Source organism: Hemicordylus capensis, chromosome 3, assembly GCF_027244095.1.
Source record: "Hemicordylus capensis ecotype Gifberg chromosome 3, rHemCap1.1.pri, whole genome shotgun sequence".
NCBI classification, from domain to species: domain Eukaryota; kingdom Metazoa; phylum Chordata; class Lepidosauria; order Squamata; family Cordylidae; genus Hemicordylus; species Hemicordylus capensis.
The window spans coordinates 166991725-167017831 of NC_069659.1; the positions used below are offsets into that span (position 1 = coordinate 166991725).

General features: G+C 42.8%; 1 protein-coding gene across 14 annotated transcripts in view; it reads left to right on the plus strand.

Annotated features, from left to right (window-relative positions):
- Positions 1 to 26107, plus strand: part of MYCBP2 (MYC binding protein 2) — a 259460-nt gene that overhangs the window by 48070 nt on the left and 185283 nt on the right. For all 14 annotated transcript variants that reach the window (XM_053305497.1, XM_053305498.1, XM_053305501.1 and 11 more), the window contains exons 10-17: positions 2657 to 2795; positions 4462 to 4538; positions 5102 to 5306; positions 7672 to 7836; positions 8345 to 8503; positions 16776 to 16980; positions 17704 to 17849; positions 18136 to 18237. In XM_053305497.1, coding sequence (XP_053161472.1) covers positions 2657 to 2795; positions 4462 to 4538; positions 5102 to 5306; positions 7672 to 7836; positions 8345 to 8503; positions 16776 to 16980; positions 17704 to 17849; positions 18136 to 18237 — 1198 coding nt within the window. The remainder of the gene's footprint in view (positions 1 to 2656; positions 2796 to 4461; positions 4539 to 5101; positions 5307 to 7671; positions 7837 to 8344; positions 8504 to 16775; positions 16981 to 17703; positions 17850 to 18135; positions 18238 to 26107) is intronic.

Consider the following 26107-nt stretch of genomic DNA (forward strand, 5'->3'; position numbering starts at 1 on the left):
TCAAAGTAGATGCTGATCTGCCTTCTATAGCATCAAGTTCAGAGGTCTGAGATGGTCCAGGAGCTGTCTCCACAGTTGTGATGGATTGGTGGCTCACATTTGTGCCGTCTTTTCTTAGTATGGCTGAGTTATTGGGGCACTGCAAAGATTCTTGAAGACATTCTTGGGAGTTCTGGAGAGGTTTCCCAACAGGTTTCTCAGCTGTTTTGGAGCGGTCCCTCTTGTCATGTTTTCCTTTTGAATAGGGAAGTAATGCTTATGTCATTTGAGAAGCCTAGAAAATGAAGGAAAAATGCATGGGCCTCTGTTTTCCCTAAGCCTCCCCTGCCCAGCACTTCTTATTAGCTTGCATTTTAAATTTTATATTGTCTGACATGCTTTATTCCTCTTAAAGGTCATTTATGACTGTGTTAAGTATGTATGGTGCTGATTTTATGACATATTTATCACCTGGTGTCAGCTAATATTTACCTGCTTTACACATTGCTCTTGGGGATTCTTCTTTGCTTAATTTTTACCTGCTCAGCAGTGTACTCCTTGTGGAGCATCTGATGTTTCTTGTTTAGTACCAATATCTCTGTTCTGGTTGTTGAACACTCTTAGGCAGCTTCTCCCACCTTAGGTGTGCTGCATTATGTGTGAAGAGGGTGCCCTTAATCAGTCTTATTGCCTTTGTTTCTGTCGAATACATGCAAGAGCAAGTAGAAGTGAAGCAGTGGAGAAATCTGGGTAGAACTGAAAAGCCTCTTTTTTGCCTATAAATCAGCTAACTGGCTGTGTTAACCATGTTTTCTTATATGCATGTTTTGTATACCAGAAACATGTATTTATGCCTAAGTTAATAAGCATCAATGATTTGCTAATACTATGGAGATTTTTCAAAATGCATCTAATTTTAGGTGTGTGCCGTTTCAGTGTTTGTATCATGACAGCCCTGCCATTCTTATGGGATCTTCGTTCTTATTTCAGTAGAAGAAATTTCTACTGAAATGTTCTGGAAGTTTGATTTTAGAGTGACATAAACTGCTTTTAAATGAAATAAAGTAATTTCAAAATGGTTGTGCCTTGAAAAAAGTTTTTTAAAAAATATATATTTTATTTAAAAATCCCTTGATAAAGCATTTTGACTTTGATAGGAGGCAGGTATTTTTCTTCTTTTATAAAAACTCAGTAACTGAATGTCTTTAATAGAGATCTTGAACTGAGTTTATGATATTAAAAGTGTAGACTTTAACATGTTTCTATAAAATTATAGATTTCATTTTAATCCAGTTTTTAAACCAAACTAGTTACCATCATTAAATCACAAGCCTCATCTAAATTTAAAAAAATTAAATTTTAATTTAAACCCACCCCTATATATATATATATATATATATATATATATATATATATATATATATATATATATCCCCCACTGTGGTAGTGTTGCTAATTTGAAACAAGATCTACTTGCCTAACTACTTTCATCTTGAAGTTAAGTTGTGCCGTCGAGTCGGTGTCAACTCCTGGCAACCACAGAGCCATGTGGTTTTCTTTGGTAGAATATAGGAGTGGTTTACCATTGCCTTATCTCACACAGTATGAGATAATGCCTTTCAGCATCTTCCTATATCACTGCTGCCTGACATAGGTGTTTCCCATAGTCTGGGAAACATACCAGTGGGGATTCGAACCAGCAACCTCTTGCTCACTTGGCAAGTTACTTCCTCGCTGTGCCATTAGGCGGCTTACTTTCATTTTAGATAGGTAGATATCTAAATTTTTGCAAAAACTGATGCCATACATCTTGCTTTTTTGCTTCTTAATGCCCTGTTGTCTCTCATAAGAAACATTGGTTTTGCATTCAGCATGACAGGAGAAATCAAATATTTTGAGTGAAATCTTTAACACTGATTCACTTGTTTGCAGGAGGGCAGTTGGCCTGGGAAGGTAGGTGAAAAGCATGTAAAAGACTCCAAAGTTTTTGGTAACATTTTAGTACAGTTTGTACTATTTGCAAAGTATGTACATTTTGCTGGATGTGGACACAGGCAAGTATTAGAAATAGTACAATGCAAGGATCCAAGTTAAAATGGGATTCCTCATTTTACTAACATAAGCTAACAAGTTTTGTTATATTTATTGAGCTCTTAGGAAGTGCTGCAGGAATCTCACAGTTCTTGTTAATTTGTTTTACATTGAGGTACCAAATGTAACTGGTTCTTGGAGAACTGAAAGTAGTGTTTCAACAATTTTTTAACTTCACATACTTTCAAACTTAAAACTGGTGGTTCCTTCAGCACCCTTCAGTTGTTCCTTTTCTTAAGACTCTAATATTTAACAGTATTCGCTGCATATAACACTTCAAGTGTGGATGTGCTCAAGGTTTATGAACGTTCACTTATATTGGCCATAGGGAGATGAGAATATGCAAACAAAAATGCCTCAGGGTTTCAGATTAAAATTTCAGCAGTATGCCATTTTGCTTGTATTTACACCCTTATTCAGATTAATCATCCTCTTAACCCTGCATGTGTCTTATTTAATGAGATGTTCTCTAGGACTGCTGAAGATTCACAGTGTGCCGTTTGGTAAGAGCAGGATTACCCTCACCTAAAAACATGGCAGTGTAAATATTTAAAGTTATTGAAACTCATTTTGTTTGGTTTTGCAGGATGGTTTTGTAGTTCGAATATTTGCAACAAGTACTGAACCAGTCCTACAGCAAGAACTGCAGCTTAAGCTTGCTAGAAAATGCTTACATGCATGTGGCATCTCATTATTTGATCTAGAGAAAGACTTGCACATTATCAGTAAGGAATCATTTTTCTACTGTCCTATTCATGTTTAGAAATTGAAGAAAGCATAATACTTGAATTCAAAACAAAGAAACATCCAGAAATAAAAATCAGTTTAAAACTGAGATGGTGTAGTTATACATGAGCATGATGCACTTGAGTTACATTCACAAATTTGATTGCACTTCTGAGGGGCAGTGGACCCATACTTCCCAGCAGCAAGCCAGTTTAGCCCCCACCCAATTAATTGTTTAACTTTTAACCTACCGTGTTTTCCTGTTCTCGTTTAATAGCACACTGATTGCAGAAATATTTCCTTATGAGCACATTTTTTATAGAATATGTTTTGATCTTTCAATATTTTTGACCCTACAGTTCTATGTAGTGTGCTTGTAATGTTAATTTGAAAGTTAATAGAACTTGTTTAGTTTATTGTTTTTAAGAATATATTTCTTTTGAAAAATTGTTCCACATTGTCCCAAAGTGTTGTCTATAGTAAAAATTGCAATAAAGGCAAAACATAAAATGTTCAATACACAGGACATGCAAAAACAAAAACAGAAATTAATTAAAAGCACAGAGACAGAACCAATTGCAAGAGCAGATAATCCCAAGAATTAATCCAGTTGAACATTAAAAGGCTGGATGAAAAACCAAGTCTTCAAGTGGTGGCAGAACACGTAAAGGGTTGGGGAGGGTATAAACATTCTGTGGAGGGCATGCGTCAGTTCACATGTTATGTGGAACCAAGATTAAATCTCAGCTTTGCATGCTGCCTCTTAGCCTTGGGAGCATGCATTTCCCCCACCCCGTCACATTCATGCTCAAGCCTTGGAAGCATTCTACTTCCAACTGTGGTTTGAAACAAGCCAGGATTGCTTCAGATAGCTGAATCCCCCAGCTCTGGCTAGGGATGTGCATGGAACCGTGGCCAAGTTGTCCGGAAGTGGCGGGCCTGGCACTTTAAGGGTGGCGGGAGGGTACACTTACCCTCCTGCCGCATTTCCCCCGCTGGCGTCATTTATTTCCAAAAACCTTTGGGGCGGCAGCGTACCTCCCTGCTGCCTTGTTGCCCTCATCAGCCGGAAGTACCAGGTGCGCATGCGCCCGTTGTGTGTGTGCGCATGCCCGTCTGCCGTGCACACGCATGCATGCAACAGGCACATGCACACCCGGTACTTCCGGCTGATGAGGGCAACGGGGTGGCAGGGAGGTACGCTGCCACTCTGAAGGTTTTTTGAAATAAACGACACCGGCGGGGGGTAATGCAGCGGGAGGGGTAAGTGCACCCTCCCCCTGCCTTTAAAGTGCCAAGTCTCAGCTTCATACTCAGCTTCGTACTTTCTGTGCCTTCGTACTTTGAACCAGCCCTGGCATTCGAACTGGTTCAGAGGCCTCTAAAACGGCCTCCGAACTGGTTCGTGCAAATCCCTAGTTCTGACTTATTTTAAGTAGAGTTCTTGAAATAAACTGTGATCTGGAGCAGAGGCTCAGAGATGGTATGAAGCCCAGGTTTAGTCTTGGCTCTGCATGTAGCCATCCATTGTAAGAAGTTTTTTCTTGCACATTTGAATGTATGCCAACTGTGCAAAACTGGTCTTGTGATATTGTTAGAGCTTGACATTGAAACCACCTACTTGTTGGAGACCATAGTTAGCTAATTGCAGTTTTAAACTTCCAGGTACAGGGTTTGACGAAGAGTCAGCTGTTCTTGGTGCTGGAAGAGAATTTGCACTAATGAAAACGGCTAGTGGAAAGGTATTGGTAATATTCTTTTTAAGGATAATCAGCTATATAGTGCTGGACACTTTTAAGAGTTTCACTTTGGCTTTGCAGTAGTACTGTTTGGGAGGTGGGCATAATTTAATCAGTGGGCCAGTCTGCCTGCGATCTGCTGTGGAGACCAGCACAGAGACAGGGGTTTTTTTTAAAGTGGGAAAAGTACCTGGTGGAAAAATGATTAAGGAGGACCTCCCCTTGCAGGGTCTTCTGCAGATTGACTGAGAGTCATATGTAGTTTGGCCTTATGATGGAGTATTTCCTGATTGACTTGTGTTGTGTGCAAGTTTCTGTGCATTCTTATATTTTGGCCAGGTGAGAGAGCCTGACTAAAGAGCAAGTTAGTGTACAGTAGTAGTTCTCAATCTCCACCCACCCCTCACGATTTTGTAAGGAAAAATTTACACCTTGCACTTTAGTGCTGCAAACTAATGTAGAGAGAAATTACAGTATTTTTGCTTATAAATTTGCCAAACTATTCTTTTTTACATTGTTCACCACATATGTCCTTTTAAATGAATTTAACTTTGTTTTCCTCCCAGATTTATTACACTGGCAAATATCAGAGCCTTGGAATCAAACAAGGTGGTCCTTCAGCAGGAAAATGGGTAGAGCTGCCAATCACCAAATCTCCAAAGATTGTTCAGTTCTCAGTTGGGCATGATGGCTCACATGCCTTACTGGTGGCAGAGGATGGAAGCATTTTTTTCACAGGCTCAGCAAGTAAAGGGGAAGATGGAGAATCAAGTAGGTTTGGGTGGTGGTGTGTCATTTGATGTCTGCCTTAAAAACTGTTAGAGAAACACAACAGACAAAATTGAATGAAATGAAGTTACCTTTCAAAGTTCTGTATACTTTTTGTGTTGGGGTTTACCATTACTTTTCTGTGGGGCAATAGGGGTGCGTCCGAACCGGTCCGGAGGCCATTCTAAAGGCCTCCGAACTGTCCGGACCGGTTCGGACCTGGCCGGCGGGTCCGGGTGGGGGTCTTCCTTTAAGGGCGGGGAGGGCTTACTTACCCCTCCCGTCGCTTTGCCCCCTCCAGCGCCCGTATTTCACTGAGTAATTGGGGCGCTGGAAACCAGCCTTCCCCCCCCCGCAAGCGGATTAGGGCCAAAAGTAAACTACTGCCGCCGTCGCCCGCCTGCCCTCCCTCCCAGCAGCCCGCCCTCCCTCCCTCCCTCCCAGCCGCCTGCCCGAGTCCTCACCACATGTTGTCCGAAAAAAGAGAGGAGCTCGCGAACAGAGCTCCTCTCTCTGCAAAGGCTCGGCCCCAACTGGGGCCTTGGGCGCGCGCCGCAAAGGACGCCTGGGAGTTCCGCTGGAGGCCCGGTCTACCCGCCGGCAGGGGACGAGGCCAGGTAGACCGGGCCTCCGATCGCCGGAGGCCCGGTCTACCCAGGCCAACATGTGGTGAGGGCCAACATGTGGTGAGGACTCGGGTGGGCTGCTGGGAGGGAGGGCGGGCGGTCGACGGTGGCAGTAGTTTACTTTTGGCCCTAATCCGCTCACGGGGGGGGGTGGCGGGGGCGGCTGGTTTCCAGCGCCCCAATTACTCAGTGAAATACAGGCGCTGGAGGGGGCAAAGCGGCGGGAGGGGTAAGTAAGCCCTCCCCGCCCTAAAAGAAAGGCCCCCCTTCGGTGCCGGTCCGGACTGCTCCGGACCAGGCACATCCCTATGGGGCAATACGTCAATAAAGGTAAATTTGCTCTGTCGAGTTGGTGTCGACTCCTGGCTCTCACAGAGCCATGTGGTTTTCTTGGGTAGAATACAGGAGGGGTTTACCATTGCCATCTCCCGCGCAGTATGAGATGACACCTTTCAGCATCTTTCTATATCACTGCTGCCAGATATAGGTGTTTCCCATAGTCTGGGAAACATATCAGCAGGGATTCGAACCGGCAACCTCTTGCTTGCTGAGCAAGTTACTTCCCTGCTGCGCCATTAGGGACCTCAATACAACAATCTTGGAACAATAAAGAACTCTTCCTGTAAAGAGCCCCTGGTGGCGCAGTGGTAAAACTGCCGCCCTGTAACCAGAAGGTTACAAGTTCGATCCTGACCAGGGGCTCAAGGTTGACTCAGCCTTCCATCCTTCCGAGGTTGGTAAAATGAGTACCCAGAATGTTGGGGGGCAATATGCTAAATCATTGTAAACCGCTTAGAGAGCTTCCAGCTATAGAGCGGTATATAAATGTAAGTGCTATTGCTATATTGCTATTGCTAAATCAGTTTCCTTTTAAAGTAGATGGAAATGTTGTTGTTGTTGTTGTTGTTTTTTGGAATGACAGCACAGCTAGCTCTAATGCACTGGTGTGATCATTCATCACTTTGTGTAATTAGTGCTGCTCTACATAGAAAACAGCATGGTTGCACTGGAAAGGACAAAGTATATTCCTACTCCTGATTTATCAATCCCTAATTTTAAATTCTGGTCCCAAAAGGCATCGTCACACTGGATTATGCAGTTCTTACATTTGTGGAAACTTTTGGGGGTGGGTGGTAGTGTCTGTGTGTTATACTGGTGTTAAGGAGCACAATGTGCTGAGAACCTTTTCACATAATTTGTGTAAGTAGAGGGGTGGATTTTACTTTAATTTGATTTAGATACTTTGAACAGGGTTTGCACTTTTGTTGTTCATGGCAATAACATTGCTTTATGCTAGGAAGGAGTGTGTTTGTGTGCTTGAATGCACATCCAGCCATCCACCCAAGAATGTGTAACTAGGAGGATGATTATATTTATTGCCTTACTTTGTAATTTATTCCTTGTATACTATTGTGCATCACTCTCTCTGAGGAGGGAGGGAGGGAGGGAGAAAGCATATTAGTAACTCTTTATTTTCTCATGTGGATAGCACTCCCTCCATGGACTTTGAATGTGCAAAAGTATAAATGGCAGGAATATAGTGATGGTCAATAACCTTTGTCTGTCTCTTGCTGCTATTTGCTTTATTTCCAGAAGAGTTAAAGTTGAAATAGGGATCAGCTGTTTTTCATATATGTAAACAACCATAATGCTCAAGTATATATTATTTAGCAAGCACATTCGATTTCCTCAGCTTTTTGCTAAAGCTTACAGTTTTGTAATGTATCTTTTTTCTTTGTAAGCCAAAAGCAGGCGGCAATCTAAACCTTATAAGCCCAAAAAAATTATCAAAATGGAAGGAAAGATTGTGGTGTATACAGCGTGCAATAATGGAAGTAGTTCTGTCATTTCAAAAGATGGAGAACTCTACGTGTTTGGAAAGGATGCGATTTACTCTGACAGCACAAGTAAGTTGATCTATTAGTAGTTTTTTAAAGCAAGTTGAATTGTTGACTTGGTAATGAAAAATTATTTATATTTCATATGTGACTGGCCAGTTGAAATAACCTTTAGAGGAGAAAAGTGCCCCAGATGTGATACTGCGTAGAATTAATTTGTAATTATCTTCTTGTAGGCACTTGTACTGTTGAGTTGTTCATAGCAGCATTTACTCTTTCTTACCTGAGATTCTCTTTAGATTAAGTTGGGGACAGTAACTGAGCCCTATTCAGCCCCAGCACAGCAATCCCTCCAGTGGCTATTGCTGGTGTCTGCCTTGTGTTTCTTTTTAGATTGTGAGCCTTTGGAGATAGGAACTGTTGTTTTATTCTTTTTCTGTGTAAACTGCTTTGCAGAAATTTTATTGAACAGTAGCAGCAGCAGCAGCAAATATGTAAATTTCTTTCACTGCATTATGCTGAGTTTGAATACATTTGAGGAAGTGAATATTTACCACTCAAATGTTTGTTCTCACAGGTTTAGTAACGGATTTGAAAGGCCATTTTGCGACTCAGGTAGCCATGGGCAAAGCTCATACTTGTGTGCTAATGAAAAATGGAGAAGTTTGGACTTTTGGTGTGAATAACAAAGGCCAATGTGGGCGAGACACTGGCTCCATGAGTCAGGGAGGGAAAGGTCAGTGCCTTCCTTGTTCTTGGTAATGTCTCTGTTTAATTTTCCCCATAATTTTCTGTCTTGTCATTTCGTTACCATGGACATTTTAATCCATATGTTTCACCATTTCTGTCATTTCATTTTCTTGTACTTTTTATATTCCTTCCATTCAATATATTATGTGCATTTGCATTTGAACCAGCATTCTTTGTTCCAACTTACAATTTACAGTAGGTAAAAGTATTGTTCTTAACTAACCAGAGCCTTGATTTATGTTCTTTAGTCCCAGCATCCTTGGTACAGTATTGAGAGTATTACTAAGATAGCATCTACAGTGCCAAACTGTTCTTAAATATCTTGCCTTGGTTTGTCATGATTCATTCGTTATAGTCCTTAAGAGTCACTGCTTTACATTCTTGTAGACCACTGCCGCTACTTGTTCTTACCTGTCTGAATTGTCCTGCTGTCTTTCTGAAGACTCTTCCGCTTCCAACCTTATGCCTTTCTATTTTTATTTCTTTTCACATAACATCCTAGTTGTTAGTGGAGCTATTGTAACCCTTTTTCACCATCATAGTTGTCCTTCCTTTTTAGGTCAGCATGTATAAGCTATCTATTTGCAAAAAGCAAAAATAAAAAATAAAAAACCCCATTCAAAACAAACGAGCTAAATTCCATTATGAAGGAGAGTCTCTCCTCATTCTTTTTCCTCTTTTGCTGAAGTAAGTAATGGGAATAGCACAACCTGTTCAGCTTTCTGACCACCATTGTGTCGGCACCGTGGACAGCTCCTTGGTTGGAACTTTTTCCTCTGGAAAAAGAAAGAGACATATACCTCATTTTATTCCTCTGACTCAGACCGGACTTTACTATTATTTAGCTAATGGTATTTTTAAAAAAACTCGGATGATTTTTTTGGACGAACTTCAGTGCCCCTGACTCAGAATGGACTCCTGACTTCAACATTTAAGTACCACTCTATTTCTCCCCCCCCCATTTCCCATCGTCATGGAAAAGAAAAAACTTTTAAATGTTGTCTCTGCTGTAATGCTAAGCTCCCTTTCGCAGATGACCATGAGCTCTGCCTCCAGTGCCTTGGGGAAGAGCATAACATGTCCACTTGCAAGACATGCTTGACATTCTCTCACCAAATGCGGAAAAATAGAGTGCTCCGCCTTTGGGCCGCGCTGTATGACGAGGCGCTCCGTCCCAGCATGCCTAGGCCCCACTCAACTGGTGACGTGCTCATTCCTTCGACGTCAAACACGGCATTGATGTCAAAGTTGAGGACTGCAGAGGTGCAGTCAAAATCCTTGACTCGGAATGCCGACATCAGAATCTGGCATTCCTTTTAAGGCGCCGAAGCCACCTTCGGACTCGATGCACCATAAGCATCACAAGTCTCGACACCATGAGCAGGACCCTGAAGGAGTGCCTCCTTGTGAGAAACATCAAGATAAGGGTGCTAAGCCCAGGCGGCCATCTCTCTTTCAATGCCTTCTTCCACTGGTCTCCAGTCAATGCTGGGGCATTCTCCAGTTCAACCTTCGATGTTGACCTCGATGCTGACTTCTCAACATCGTGGCCATCCTTCGACTTCGATGACAACACCCACTTCGATACCAACTTCGATGTTGACAGTTCAACCCTGTGACTGATCTCCAGCCAAGATCCCATTACAGTCTCCCTCTCCAGCATCCCAGCTGCACCGGGGGAGGGACTCCACTCTTCGACCTTGCCGGTTGTTTTCGACATTGATGCCGATAAGGATCTGGATCCTGGTTTGGGCCCTGGTGACACTCAACGTCTTCTCAGCATGCTAAATTGCAATGAAAGCACCCTGTCGGCCTCAACATTTTATGGTTTCCTTAGCAAGGGGCTTGATGCCAATGCTTTGGCTCTATCAATGCCAAAAACACCTGGAATGTCGCTGGCTGCACCCCTTCAGTTGGCTCACTTGACGCCTTCAGCCTTTCAAGCTCTCCACTTGATGTCATTGCGTGTCTCAGCTATGCAGACCAACAGTCTACATCCCTGGATGGCAGTGAGGGATTATGTTACCAGCCTGGGCTTCGTTCAGGAAGGAGGCCAGGGTGATGCATCTCTATCGACCTAACCACCTCCAGGGCTCCTGAAGGACTATCATGACTATAGGCTTTGGAATCTCTGACATCAGGCTTTGGCTATTTATTATTATTATTTATTATTATTTTACACAGACAGGTGTTATTGACTGGTTTGTTTTATCCAGACATCGAGTCCTTCCCAAGGACCTGGGATGCCAGAATTTTATTGTCAATGTTGTTGCTGTTGTTATAGATATCGTCGCAGAATATAGGCTGTTCCCAGTAAAGCTGCTTTTTGTAATTGGCTGATGGTGATTTCTGTGGCCCCTATGGTGTTGAGGTGCTCTTCAAGGTCTTTTCAAACTGCACCCAGGGTGCCAATTACCACTGGGATTATTTTGGTCTTTTTCTGCCACAGCCTTTCAATTTCAATTTGTAGATCTTTGTATTTTGTGATTTTTTCCATTTCTTTTTCTTCTATTCTGCTATCCCCTGGTATTGCTATGTCGATTATTTTGACTTGTTTTTCTTCCTTCCTTCCTTCTCGACTACAGTTGTTGTTGTTGTTAACTACATTTTTATACTGCCTTTCTGCCTTGACAAAGGCACCCAAAGCGGTTTACAACATTAAAAGAAGCAAATAACAGATTAATAAAACATTGTCTCTGCCTGTTGGTCTTTTCAGGAGCTGAGGACAAGAGCTCCCTAGGCTGGGTGCCTCCTTTCTTGCCTTCTTCTCAGGGCACACTGGTCTTTCAATACTCCTGGGGAGGTGGGGGAGAGGGACTTCCCCAACAGTCCTCACAGGCCAGAGCTGGTTTCTATGGGGGCCGATGTTATGCTCTCCCCTGGCCTGGGCAACTCCTTTTATGGTCCCCATAGCCACCCAGGTAACTCCACCCCTGGGGGATCCCATACCTATATCTACTGTGGTTTCGATGGCCACTCAGGTCACTCTTTCCAGGTGGAACCCTCCAGCGGAACCTCCCAATACTTTCTGCTTCAGTTCTATTTCAGTACTCCTGGGGAGGTGGGGGAGAGGGACAGGCTGAGACAACAGGCTGAGACAATGTTTTATTAATCTGTTATTTGCTTCTTTTAATGTTGTAAACTGCTTTGGGTGCCTTTGTCAAGGCAGAAAGCTCCTAAGGCTCCTCCACTGAAGAGTCAGCCTTCTTAGACAATGACTTTAAACACTACCTCTTCTATGACACAGACTGCCCCAAAGAAGAAGGTCTCAGAGCAGCATAAAATAAAATGGATGATTACATAATAAAACAAATATTAAAAGCCTGTGGATAGATGATAAAATGCAAGATATAAACCTATCTTAAGTCTATAAGAAGCCAGAAGATGGGAAAGGTATTTTCTTTGAATCTACAGAGTCGACCATGGAGTCTAACCTGCTAACTTGGCAAAGAGGCACCTTTTACCGTGATGATTCTCTTTATTTAGCAGGGGGAGAGTAACTGGCCCTGTCCACCCCCAGCACAGTACTTCCAGTGACTGTTGCTGGTGTGTATCTTATGTTTCTTTTAGATTGTGAGCCCTTTGGGGACAGGGATCCATCTTATTTATTTATTATTTCTCTATGTAAACCGCCCTGAGCCATTTTTGGAAGGGTGGTATAGAAATTGAATTATTATTATTATTATTATTATTATTATTATTATTATTATTATTATCATCATCATCATCAAAATATCCAAATTCACGGCAAAAGGGTTCACTGTGCCTTCCCAGAATTACTTTTCCAAGTACCATTCCTTGGGCAGATGACAATACTTTTATAAACAATCAGAAAATAAAGATGGTTACCAGTGCTCCAGTAGGAAACCTTTCAATCAGAAAGCAAATAATTCTCAAAGCCCACACCCAAAAACCACCAACTCAGGGAAGCAGCATCTTTGATTGTGTGGCCTGTCCTCTGGAACAACTTTTCCAAGAGCTCCCAATACCAACTTTCAACATTCAATCCATCTTAGTCGCCCCCAACATCAGGCCTTAGCATGACGCAATATAGCATGTCGGACTGCTGGGGCCTTCACATAGTCCAGACAGGCTATGTGATAGAGTTCACAACTCTACCATCATTCAACGGGATCAAGTACACGCCAGCATCCCCACTGTTGATGGAGGAAGTTCTGGCTCTCTTGAACAAGGAGGCGATCTCGCCATTCGGTGGACAGATGAGTGGCGGGGTTTTTACTCCCACTACTTCCAGGTCCCCAAGAAGGGCAGAGGTATACGACCAATCATGGATTTATGGTGGCTGAACCATCATGTGGATGTGTGCAAACTTTGTATGGTTACACTACAGAGCATCCTTCCTCTCCTTCATGGGGAGGAATGGTTCGCAATGTTGGATCTCCGAGACATGAACTTCCATATTGGGGTCCAGCACAACCACAGGCAGAACCTCAGGTTTATGGTGGGGCACCAGATCTATCAGTACAACGTCCTGCTGTTTGGTTTGGTGATGGCGCCCCGTGTATTTACAAAATGCATGGCCGTGATCATAGCGCACCTCTGGTTGTAGGGGTTGACAGTTTCCCCAGCCTTAATGACTGGCTTTTGGCAGGAAAGTGGGAAGACAAGTTGGCTTCACAGGTCTTGACAGTCCTGAACCTGCTTGAGGATCTGGGCATCCGGGTCAATTGGACGAAGTCCAGACTACAGCCAGCAATAAAGATAGACTACATCGGGGCCGACCTCAGTGCAGAGTTTCAATTTTATTTATTTGCTGCTGCTCTTTATAGTCTGTATTGCCTTTATGCTTTTGTTTTAAATTTTTAAATCAGATTTATTTCCCCCCCCCACTTAATATTTTAATCGTGTCTTTTTTACCATCTTGTGTTTAAATTTTTGCTGTAAACCGCCTTGGGATTGCTTTAATGAAAGGCGGTATATAAATTTAACAATAAATCAATAATCCACTCAGTGCACGAAGTGCAGAAACTGCTAGGGCTCATGGCGTCGTGCACCTCCACTGTACACTATGCCAAACTATCTCAGGCATCTTCAACTCTGGTTTCTCTCAGTTTTCCAGCTGAACATGGACAGTGCTCAGAAGTGGCTGACAGTTCCTTATCCAGTCTTGCTTTCCTTACTGTGGTGGATGAAGGAAGTCAACCTGCTGTTGGCAGTTCCCTTCCAGTTACCTCAACCAACTGTCTGGGTCACAACAGATGCTTCCCTACAGGGTTGGGGAGCCAACTGTGGGAATTTCCGAGCGCAAGGTCTGTGGTTGCCAAACTAGTGCCAGATGCATACAAACCTTTTCGAGCTTCTCGTCTTTCAGGCGTTTTAAGTCCTTCCAGCCATCCCTGGACGGCAAGGTGGTCCAAGTCAGCCTGGACAGCGATCCACAGTGATCGCATACCTAAACCACCAGGGAGGGACAGTGCAATGAATGACTTTGACTGCGATTCACATCAAAGGTGTAGAGAACACTCTAGCAGACCACCTCAGCAGATTGCAAATCTACCTGCAACAGCATAAATGGGAAGTCAGTCTGACGTACCTCCCAAGTGCTGTTTAAAGCCTGGGGGACTCTGGATATCAACCTGTTTGCTATATTGGAGAACAAAAAGTGCTCCCAGTATTGCTTGAGGGCCGGAATTGGCTGCAACTCCAGAGGGGATGCCTTCCATTTCAACTGGGGTCGAAAATTTCTATACATGTTTCCTCCTTATCCTCTATTGAACAGGGTTTTGGCGAAAATCCTGCAGTAATCTGCAAACTGCATATTAATTGCTCCATGGTGGCCTTGACAGCCATGGTTTCAGCAAGCACACAGATGGTTGAAGGGTTGCAACAGACGATTGCCTCAACACGAGGATCTTCTGGTACAAGAGGGCAGCAGGCTCTACCATCCTGACCTGAAAAATCTGAACTTGACTGCCTGGAGGATAGGCTGTTAAGCAACATCCTTCTCAGCGACAGAAAGAATTCTACTCATGTCAACTACAACAGCAAATGGAAGCAATTTCAAGTGTATGTGCAGAAGTACGGCTTCCTGCCTCAAGCTGCTACTTCTTCTTCGTGAGGTCTTGTTGTACCTCACAAACCTGAAACAAGATGCTGGCCAACGTTTCCATCCTAAGTGCATTTGGCCGAAAAGACAGTTTTCTTGCATCCAGAGTTGAAGAGGTTCCTAAAAGGTCTAAACATTCTCTACCCGCCTATCCATTGGCCTGCCAAACAGTGGAGCCTATCCCTGGTTTTATAAGCTTTCACAGAGTCTCCATTCGAGCCCATGGCAATGGCCCTTCTTAAACTTGTGATGCTAAAGATGGCTTTTCTGTTAGCCATAACGTTGGCCTGATGGATGAGCGAACTAAATGCCCTTCACATTGATGTCCCCTATGCTAAATTTCTTTAAGACAAGGTAGTGCTTCACTTGGACCCTGAGCTTAGGCCTAAAGTGGTTAAGGACTTGCACATCAACAATGACATTGTCTTGCCTACCTTCTTCCAAAATCCCACAACAGCTTTGAAACGGTCACTGCATTCCTAGGATGTACGGTGTGCACTCCTATTATACTTGAATCTGATCAAGCCCTATAGGAGGACAGAACACATTTTTGTGGGTTATAAGGACAAAGTGAAAGGTTGCCAAATTTCCAGGCAGAGACTATCCCACTGGATTGTGGAATTCATTTTCCTGGCATACAAGCACCAAAAAGAGGAGCCCCCAAAGACCATACAGGCTCACTCTACCAGGGCTTTTGCTATCTCTGCTGCCCATATGGCTGACATTAAGCTCAAGGACACCTGGTCCTCTGACCATACCTTTGTTAAGCACTACATCTTGGAACTTCACTCTGCAGCTTAGGCCAATTTTGGGAGGGGTGTGCTGAAAAGGGTCTTACCTTAGCATACTACACCTGCCTCCAGACTGACAGCTCATAAGAACATAAGAACAACCCTGCTGGATCAGGCCCATGGCCCATCTAGTCCAGCATCCTGTTTCACATAGTGGCCCACCATTGTTCGTCACCCACTCTTATGAGTGCAATAGATCATGATCCAGATAAACAGGTTGCTCACCTGTAACTATTGATCTGCAAGTGATCTGTTGCAGTCATAAGAAGGAGCCAGCATGGTGTAGTGGTTAGAGTGCTGGACTAGGACCGGGGAGACCCGAGTTCAAATCCCCATTCAGCTATGATACTTGCTGGGTGACTCTGGGCCAGTCACTTCTCTCTCAGCCTAACGTACTTCACAGGGTTGTTGTGAGGAGAAACTTAAGTATGTAGTACACCGCTCTGGGCTCCTTGGAGGAAGAGCGGGATGTAAAATGGAAAAAATAAAATAAATAAAATAAGACCCTCCCGACAGCCCTGCTGCAGTATGCGAAGTGACAAGATGTTTACAGAGTAAAAAAGTGCTACTTACCTTATCAAACTGTGAACTGGATCCATACGATGATCGAATCCAAATGTTGATCCTTCAGGAACTGAAGAGAAAACGCTAGCCTGCCCAAACTAAGGAAGTGCACCATGTGCAGGGGGCGAGGTTAAGCACTTCAAGGAGCTAGTCAATTTTGTCTGAATGGTCCCGCACAGGTGCAGAACTCACTCTTATGACTGCAACGGATCACTTCCAGATCATTAGTTACAGGTGAGCAACCTGTTTTCCCCTACTGGAAAACTTGATCCTCCCCTGAATATTTAGACTAGGGAACTTTGTCATACATTTTAGGAATAATATTTAAAGTTGCATATTTCAGTGAGAGAACTTCTGATTGAGCTGAACTTCTGATTGATGTTCAGCAATCCCAAGAAACTTGGAAACACATTAAAAGTAGATTATACCTAGACACAGTAATCCATTTATTGATAGCATCCAAACCCCTATAAAATAATATTTGGAAGGATCCTACTGCTAACTACTTTTGTATCTGGCAAATCTATTTTAGTTTTGTGTCATTCGTTATTGTCAATTAATTGTATAAATTAATTTGTACAATTGTACAAATTAAGCATAGCGGTATATAATTGTACTCAGCCGATACATATAATATTGGTGATTTGTACAGTATTGTACAAATTGTCAACATTACATACATTGGCTGAGTCCTTGTGCACCCTTTAAATGTTTTGTTGTTGTGAATGACAGGCACTTACAAAATTGCTGCTTTCTGGCTTCAGTCACAGTATGATTTCTATATTGCTGTATTGACTCACAAAATATGGTATGGATTGCTTTCCCCTCTTGTATAGGTTTTGGGGTTGAGAACATGGCAACAGCAATGGATGAAGATTTAGAAGAAGAACTAGATGAGAAAGATGAGAAATCTATGATGTGTCCGCCAGGCATGCATAAATGGAAGCTGGAACAGTGCATGGTGTGCACTGTTTGTGGAGACTGCACAGGTTATGGAGCAAGTTGTGTTAGCAGTGGACGTCCTGACAGAGTACCAGGAGGGTGAGCAAACACATTAATGTGTATCTCTGCAAACACTAAATAAATGTGTTTGCAGACTGTCGGTGAATTATACCATTAAAAATACAGTACATCAATATGTGTACTTACATGGCTCCTCAGATAATATACCTTTCAGCGAAACAAAATATACATCATAGGTATTTGGTTTTTGTTTTCTGGAAAAGCAGTTGTATTGTTCCTCAAGAGTTCAAATTCTAAATGGTTCTTTTACAATTGTCCTAAGCAATTTGTGACTGTAGGATTAAGTGGTTTAGTGAATGGGTATTGAACCTCTAGTTTACCTCAGTTTCTTATTGAAAAGCTCTCATTGGATTATTTTTGCAAAGAAGATAGACCACGGGCTTTGTGGGGGAGGGAGGTGGTGGGCCGGCAGTTACACATACTTCAGTGTAGATCTCCTCCAGTCCTGCTCTAAACCTTGGCGATATTGAATATTGTAATCCAGACTACAGAAGTACCTTGTTCAGATTTGTATCTTTATGCTCTTCAAACTTTGAGTGAGGATTCTTTTTAAAGGTGTACCTTATTCAAGCATTATTTTGGCCTCTTTGAGTGTTTGTCTCCTACGTTTGTTGTCTAATGAACAGATGGTGGTGAAGAGCCAAGCTTGCATGCTTATTGTTCTGATCTTAGAATAGTTTTATGTGTGAGTGTTGTGAGAGTATCTTTCGTTGGATAATGCAGTTTCTTTTCTTTCTCTAGGATCTGTGGCTGTGGTTCTGGTGAGTCTGGCTGTGCTGTTTGTGGGTGTTGCAAGGCCTGTGCTAGAGAGCTGGATGGTCAGGAGGCAAGGCAAAGAGGGATTCTCGATGCTGTAAAAGAGATGATTCCACTGGACCTTCTGCTAGGTAAGTGATCAGACAATGAAAACAGGGAAAATTCTGTAAAATACTTTAAAATGCTTTTTTTGGGTCATCAAAATTTATGAAATGTCAATATTTGATTGTTGTAACTGCAGCGTCCCCAGATGGTTATTTAGCATATCTAAACGGTCCCATTGTCTCTTTTCCGTAGCACTTTTGATTTGAAAGTGCTTTAGAAAGATTATAACACCACAGAAATGTTTGGTGTTTCAAACCATAACACCATATGGAAGTTGACAGGTGTGGTCTTATTTCTCTGTTAATGATGCAGCTGTCCCTGTGCCTGGAGTTAATATTGAAGAACATCTTCAACTACGACAAGAAGAAAAGCGGCAGCGTGTGAACAGGAGGCACAGATTAGAGGAAGGGAGAGGTTAGCAGGATTTGTTTTTTTATCTCCCATACATTATGTTTGAGAAACTGTCAAAAGAGCACCTTGTAAATTCTGAAAATCAACTTTAGAAGGGCTGTGTATATAAGCTTCTCTTAAATAATATTTTTCTGCTTCATTTGCTTCTTTGTTGGGAGGCCTGGAACTTCATATTTTCAGCACAAATATTTTGGTATAAATAAATAGGAATGGCTAAGTTTTCCAGAGCTACTGGAATAATTTTGAACTTCTCTTTTTCATGATGAAACTTTTCTGTGTATGATTTTAAAAAACTCAATACCATTTGTAGGGAAGCAACAGTAGGAGAGAGGGCATGCACATACCTCTTGCCTGTGGGCTCCCCAAAGGCATCTGGTGGGCCACTGTGTGAAACAGGATGCTGGACTAGATGGGCCTTGGGCCTGATCCAGCAGGGCTGTTCATATGTTCTAAAAGGCTGTCTCATACAGCGAATAATTTAAAGGAATGTTGTCTATTTTTTTAAAAAATAGGGGAAATATGTAAAGACCGTCTTACTTTTTTAAAAATACTGGAATGACTTGTTGAACAGTTTTTACCACTAACATTACAACCTTTAAAGTATGAATGAGTTCTGGAACTAATGGGTAGAGGTCTGTTGGCACAGTTGATTGGGTTTTTTGTAAAGGTGTGCTTGTCAAAGTAGTGAATGTTCATAGGCTTGACAGATGGAAGGAGGACTTAAAGCAAACCCCAGCAAGGTCTGTTTATCATATCATGATGAGGAGAAGCAGTGCCTACCTAAGTGACAGCTTGCATGCCCTCTAGGCAAATATAAGATTTCCCTTCTCAATGAAGATGTGTCATTCACATATTAAAAACACCTACATTGAGCACAACATGTCTAAATCTTCTGGACTTGTTCTAGGATTGTCTCAGAATTGCTTTTTTAAAACATTTTGCTCTTAGGGATGGAGGATAGAGTACAAAACATACTGCATGCACCAGTTGTCATGGGTACATTTGCTTGTAAATAGTTGCTTTTCTCTTTTATAAGGCAAAGAAGCAATAACAGGAAAAGGATTGTATTCTCATTTCCAGGGAGTCGAGCCATTAAAGATTTGGATTCGTTTCAAGTTCAACGTAATTTTTTAAACTCTTCAGTTGAGTTCTCGTTGAGATGCTGGCTGACATGGTGTGCCATGGGTGGTTCTGCACTGCTGCGGGTGTCTAAAACAATACCGGCACCAGTGTTCCCTCTAAGGCATGTGCTTGCGCTCACACAATTTTTCATGTCTGCTCAGTTAATTTTACATCCTGCTCAGGCTGAATCAGGAAGGCCTCACTCTGAATGCATGTGTGCACACACTGCCTCGATACTGCCACCCAGAACAAAACTCATTCCGCACACAGGGAAAAGAATTAGAGAGAACACTGACTGGCACTGTTGCTCAAGAGCACTCTTGTGCTAATATCGCTTGTGCAATGTTATGGCCATTGGAAATAAAAGCCATAGCATCCTGCAAGCACAATTGTGCAGTTTTATGTATTGTCATAAGCGCTCCTGCATTTTAGACGCCTGCAGCATCAGCTGTTTAGAACTGCCCCCAATATGCTGCACGTCATGTCAACCACCAACTTTTAAAAGTGGTTTGTTAACTGATTCAGAACTCTGAACTGGTTTTGCACCAGTTTATGATAAAGTACACGTCAAATAATATCAGACTCTGTTGCTTGCAATGAAAATCTACAAAATGTTACAAAACAGCAATGTAACAGTTAAGAGCTGCTACTTCTCCCTAGACCTCCCCCACTGCCACCCCCGATAACATTACTTTGCCTGCAAGCTTAAAGTTAAATAAACAAGCAATGTGCAATGGTTTTCTAAATTGTTGGGAAGAAAGAATCCTCTAGTCAGAGTCTGACCTAAAGTAGTCAGAGGGGAAACAGGAGAAGGCTCACTTAGGGAAGGCCTCTGGTATTAATCAGGTTCTTATATCCATCTCCCCTTCTCCCAATTAATTAGGGCTCTATCTAAATACAGGAGAACCTCAGTATTTGTTGGGGTTAGGTTCCTGGAGGTTTTTAGTAAGTGCCAAAAATGGGTAAATTGCTGTAAAATTGCAAGGGAAAGTGCCCTACTGTGCTTGGTCTGTCCACAGCTGTCCAGCAATGCCCCCCAAATGCTGCAATTTGCTGATTTTTTTTTGGGGGGGGGGAAATTAAATAAATCACGTCTTTCTTTTTTTAAACAGAAATGAGCCAGAATATGGCTCCTTTACACAAAATGACGAGCGGAAATGACCTCACAGGTAATTTCTGCACACCGCTGACACATGGGTGCGTGATAATCATTTTTTGCTGGGTTTCCCCCCTGCTTATACAGAGGTTGAGTGCCAGTTACCCAACCGTAGATACGTGAAACCGTGGATGTTGGGTCCGTGATTTAATGAGGATCTACAGTATCCATCTCCCTTCTCTCAACTAGGACTCTATCCTTAAACTTAACAAGAGGGAAAAGTTTAACTTGCCTGCTTAATGATAAAGAAATGATAATAAACTTGCAGACAGTGGTAGCCTCAGTGTGTAATGAGGCCTTGTTGCTGCTGAACAATAATAGTCTGTGGGTGGAAAGTTTCTTGTTGAGTGCCAGACTACCAGTCTTAGGCCCTGCCTACCAATCACTAGTCAACTGGCATTCAACTAGAAACTTCCCACCCACAGGCTATTAATGTAATTGGAAAAGAGGAGGAAAAGCAGCAGTAGAGAATTGCTGCTTCTTTTCAGATTACTTATTGGGAAATGTAATTTCCTTGATATGTAGTTGAAGCAGGGAGGAGGTCTTACCACTCACTGGGGGAAAAAAAGCCCAATTATTGAACCACTTACTCTGAGCCAGTTATGGCTTTTTTTGTTTAGAGGTTTGGTTCCAGTTCCAGTTGAAATCAATCTTGAGATTTTAGGTTCAGGTTCAGTTCCAGTTCACTGAAATACCAGTTCTTGGGCTTGGGTTCAGTTTGACTTCCCTGCTCATAACTGTTTATTAAAGAGGAAAGGGACATCTTATTTATTTATTATTTATTTTTTATTCATCAAACTTGTATACCGCCCAAACTTTTGTCTCTGGGCAGTTAACATAAAACAATTAAAACACATAAAAATTAAAACAAATCAACAGTTTAAAATCAGCCATAAAATCAAAACAGACAATTTTAAAAAGCTGAGAAAGCTTGGGCGAAAAGATGGGTTTTCAGGTGTTTTTTAAAAATTGCTGGAGATGGGGAGGATTGTATCTCAGCAGGGAGCTCATTCTACAATCTTAGTGAAGAAGAAGGCTCCTAGTGAAGAAGACGCTCTCTTAGACTTAAACACATGTACCCTGTCACTACCGGCACAATAAGTGTATTTTGTATTATTATACATACATTCTACCTAAGCACAAAACAGCGTGAGAATCGGCCCTCAGGCACAGTCGTTTAAACTGTAGCAGTCCATGTCCCAAGGAATAATGCTTCTTCTACGTGATCTCTACCTTTTTACACAAATGGGCTTCGTGCACATGTGGAGATCATGTCTGATTTTTCCAGCTATAGCTCTCCTGCTTTTTGGCAGGAACCCCGCCCCCAACCACTATATGCGGCTGCACCACTGATCATCCCCTCAGTCTTATGTTGTCTGTGCTTCAATTGACATCGTAGGATCTTCTGGCTGCAAGTAGGGAGAAAAACCCTTGTTACTTTGCATTTCTCTTTGCTTCCCCCCTCCTTTTTATCCTTTATTTTCCATTTTTGTTTTTATCTTGCCATCGCTCCCCCCCCGCCCGCCCCCGCCCCCGCCCAGACGGGTTGGGAGGACTGCGGTTCCTTTCATGTCACATAGCGAGCAAGACAAGATTTTAAAAGTGTGTTTGCTGTGGGAACAAATCACGATCCTCAGACATGTAGAACAAATGCCTTTTTTGTTTGGGGGAAGCTCATGTTGTGGAGACTTGTCCTCACTACTTTAAATTCACTAAACAGGCCTGTAAAAGTAGGGCTTGCCACCTAAGATCTTCTCTGTGGGAGCAAACATGACATTCCTCACAAGACGTGGTTTCCAAATCGGCCTCCAAAATGTTGGGCAGTGCTGCCATGGAATCTTTGGGCCTGAGCACCGATCTGGCAACTCAACATTTGTCACTTTTGCATATGGTGCCAGTGGCTTTGGTATGAAGCCTTCTACATCATTGTCACCCAGTGCTTCGTTGACATCTCCACCACTAGCTTAGCCTACCCCACCAAACATCGGGGTCTGTCTCATGACAGTTGGCTCCTCCGACTTTGGCTCCTCTGACTTTGGCTATACCTGCCTTAAAGACCTTGTCATCAGTGCCACCAATCAAAAAGAAAAAGGTCTCCTATCTGCAACCTTGTTTACCTGCAGGTCAGCACCTCCTGTGTATATCTAAGAAGCCGCCACTGGTCCATACTGAGGCTGGCGCCAGACCCATACAAAAGAAGATATGCCAGGAAGGGGTTTAGCTACCCCCCAACACCACCTGATACTTTGAGCCCGAGCACATTGAAGTAGACTACCACGAAGTACACCACCACACTGGCAAAGGCCATTTCTACTGCCCCAGCCTCATTAGAATATAGTTCTACATGGCCTCACTCTCCTGATGAGGACCAGGAACTAGGGTATACCCTTTTGGATACAAGTGTTTATGCTCCAGAGCATAAGGATCCAGTGGCTCTGCCTGTTAGACTGCCTTTACACTCGCCCACACGGAACCGTGAGGATTTTCATTGGGACCGAGATAACTCTTCCAACAGGCATCACACTTGTGACTGGGACCATTATGTTCTCCAGCATGTGGACAGGCACAGGGAAAGCTTGCCAAGACATTCTATTTGGGAAGTTGAGAGGACCTCACTCATCGCTGGGATTGTGACTGCCAAGACTACCATACCATGCTTCGGATTATGACAGTTACTGTTCTAACTTTGACTCTGATAGGTACCAAGATTTTCAGTACCAGGATGACTGGTATGATTGGGGCCATATGGGCAGATTTGGTAACTTTCGTAGGAGCTGATGAGGAGCTCCTGATCTTGGGACCGTACTAGCTGCCTCCTTCGTTATACACGGACAAAAAGCCTCCCCACATCATTGTGGAGACTCCTCCACCAGCCAGCCACATACGGAAAGTAAGCCAGCTCCTGTAGCAGATGGCCACGGAGGTCATATGTCTTCTCTCACATCCTCATTTTTGTTGCATGCCGCAGGCCAGACCCTTCACCTGATGGTGTGGAGAATCTCACTGAATTTCCCACAGAACTTTGGGAATTCTTTAGACAGCCTGTAAACCTACAATGATGAAGACATATGCACATACGCGAGAAAGGTTCTGCTCATTTGCATGGCAACAAGGTTTTGACATTGGTTCCTTGTGGGCACAACACGTTTGTTCTTACTTACTGCAGTTAAAATGTTCAGGGTTGAAGTTATCTTTGTTGAAATTCTACCTGGTGGCTATTGTAGCACATTCTCCTAACTCGGAATACTCCTGGTTTCATAGTCCCACTGTTAAAATATTTCTCAGTGGCATATCCCATGCCATCCCAGGCAACCTTGTTGTGGCCCCAACTTGGGACCTCTCTTTGGTGTTAGCATGTTTGTTGGCTTCCCTGTTTGAACCCTTGGGCAGGATTGAACCTCATTTACTTACCTGGAAAGTCGCATTTCTGACTGCGATTATGTCTGCACAGAGAGTGAGTTCTGCATGCTTAGAGTAGGTGTACTTTACCTGGTGTTCCATGCAGACAGGGTGGTCTTGCACCCAGGTGTCCAGTTTTTGCCAAAAGTTGTATCTTCATTCCATCGATCCCAACTGATTAACTTACCAGCCTTTTCCCAAAACCCGTCTAAGCCAGCGGAACATCGTTTGCACCTACTTGATGTGTGTAGAGCTCTAGCATTCTATCTCCAGTGATTGACAACAGTCTCCCTACTCATTTGTGGCCTATGACGGCCCAAGGAAAGGACATCAAGTTTCTGCACAAACCTTGTCTAGGTGGTTTGTGTCTGCAATCAAACTCTGCTACAAGTTGGCTCGTAAAGACATACCGTCAACTATCTCGGCACATTCCACTAGGACTATGACCTCCTGTGCAGCATTTGAGAGAGCGATACCTCTTGAGACTATCTGCTTGGCAGTTACCTGGGTGTCTTCAGACTTGTTTATTCGGCATTATGCCATTGATGCAAGAGAAAGAAGGGATACGGCTTTTGGCAGAGCTGTCCTGCATTCTATTTTCAGTTACACCCATCTCCAGATAAGGAAGCTTGTTATACATTCATTTGTGTGAAAGACCGAGACCATGTTGAAAAACAACAGGCTGCTTACTTGTAACTTGGTTTCTTCTAGTGGTTATCTGTCCTTCTAGTGGTTATCTGTCTCCCATCCTCCATGCAGGGGTCTCCTGAAGGCGGTTTCCATGACTGAGGGGATGAGGAATAGCGTAGCTGCATATAGCAGTTAGGGGTGGGGTACCCGGCAAAATCCAGGAGAGTTCTAGCTGGAAGAATCCGACATGGTCTTCACACATGCACAAAGCCTATTTGTGTAAAAGGACAGATTACCATTAGAAGAACCCATTACAGGTAAGCAATCATTTTCATGTAGCATCTATTCAGGTTTTTGTTGTTGTTCTTTAAATCATTGTCAGCAAGGTAGAATTGGGGCACATATGTTTTAATATTACTTGATTTGCCCCAGAGCAATGCTTAGTTTTCCCATCCTTTTTGAAGGATATGTTTGCTGTGTTTGTTTTTGTTTTTTGAGTAAGCAGATTCTTACAAATGAACCAAATCCAATGGCTAGACTTTTATGATAGGTTTCCAGTAAAAAGATGCTGTCTGGATTAGTTTAGGACATTGGTTGGCATCCGTTTCATTTGAGACTGAATCTGATTAGGTTTTACAGGACAAACTGACATCAGCTTTATGGCTGACTGTATGCTTTTTTGAACTGATAGCTTCTTCAATTCTGCTACCCCTTTCCTGTCTGAAAATACTGGGAAAGTGATTTTATTTGAAGTTTTGAACAGTTGGATGACCTCTAAACATTTGTAACATAGAGGATGGTTGAAATGGAAGGTATGGCTCACCACTGTAAGGAATAATGCAGTGATAAGAAATTAGTGTTTATTAGTCTGTTCAGGCAACAGAATGGGTCACTTTTTATCATGAAACTTGCAAGACACTCTCTAAGCATGGAGCGTGCTTAAAAGACATTGAATGCAAGGGCTTGCTTTGAGGCTTTCATACTGGGCAAAGTCTCTTTGTTTATGCTCTTCAGATTCGCAGCAGCTGTTTTTCTTTCCTTTATATTCTACACAGGCAAGTACTGCATATAACATGAAATTATTACTGAGTGTTATAAAGCCTGACTTAGCATGGCTTCCTATTATTATATTCTATATGCACATTCGTCTACATGGTGATATTGGACAATGTAGTGTAGGAAAGGAAGCTTCTGGCACATCTTTTGGACATCTGGAGGTGGCACTTCTTTTGGAAATCCTGTTCGATTGTCAAAACATCACTGTATTCAAAAACAGCATGGCAGGTACCCTTAGGTCACCTACAGAATAGCATGCTTTGTAATGAAAATTACATAATCAGCAGTAGAAGAAGGAAACTACCTTGAACTGCTCTTTTTCACATCCCAAATGTTGAACTTTAAGATTTTAGTGGTGATCCAGTATCCTTCACAACGTGGGCTTTGCACCTGCTTAGTAGTCCCTGCGGAAGGATTCCAAGCTCCTCAAAGCGCTCTGAGGCTCCACCCGTTGTGCACAGAGCATACTTGGTATCTTTGGCGGCAGATTGCTTCTTATCTCAGTTCCTT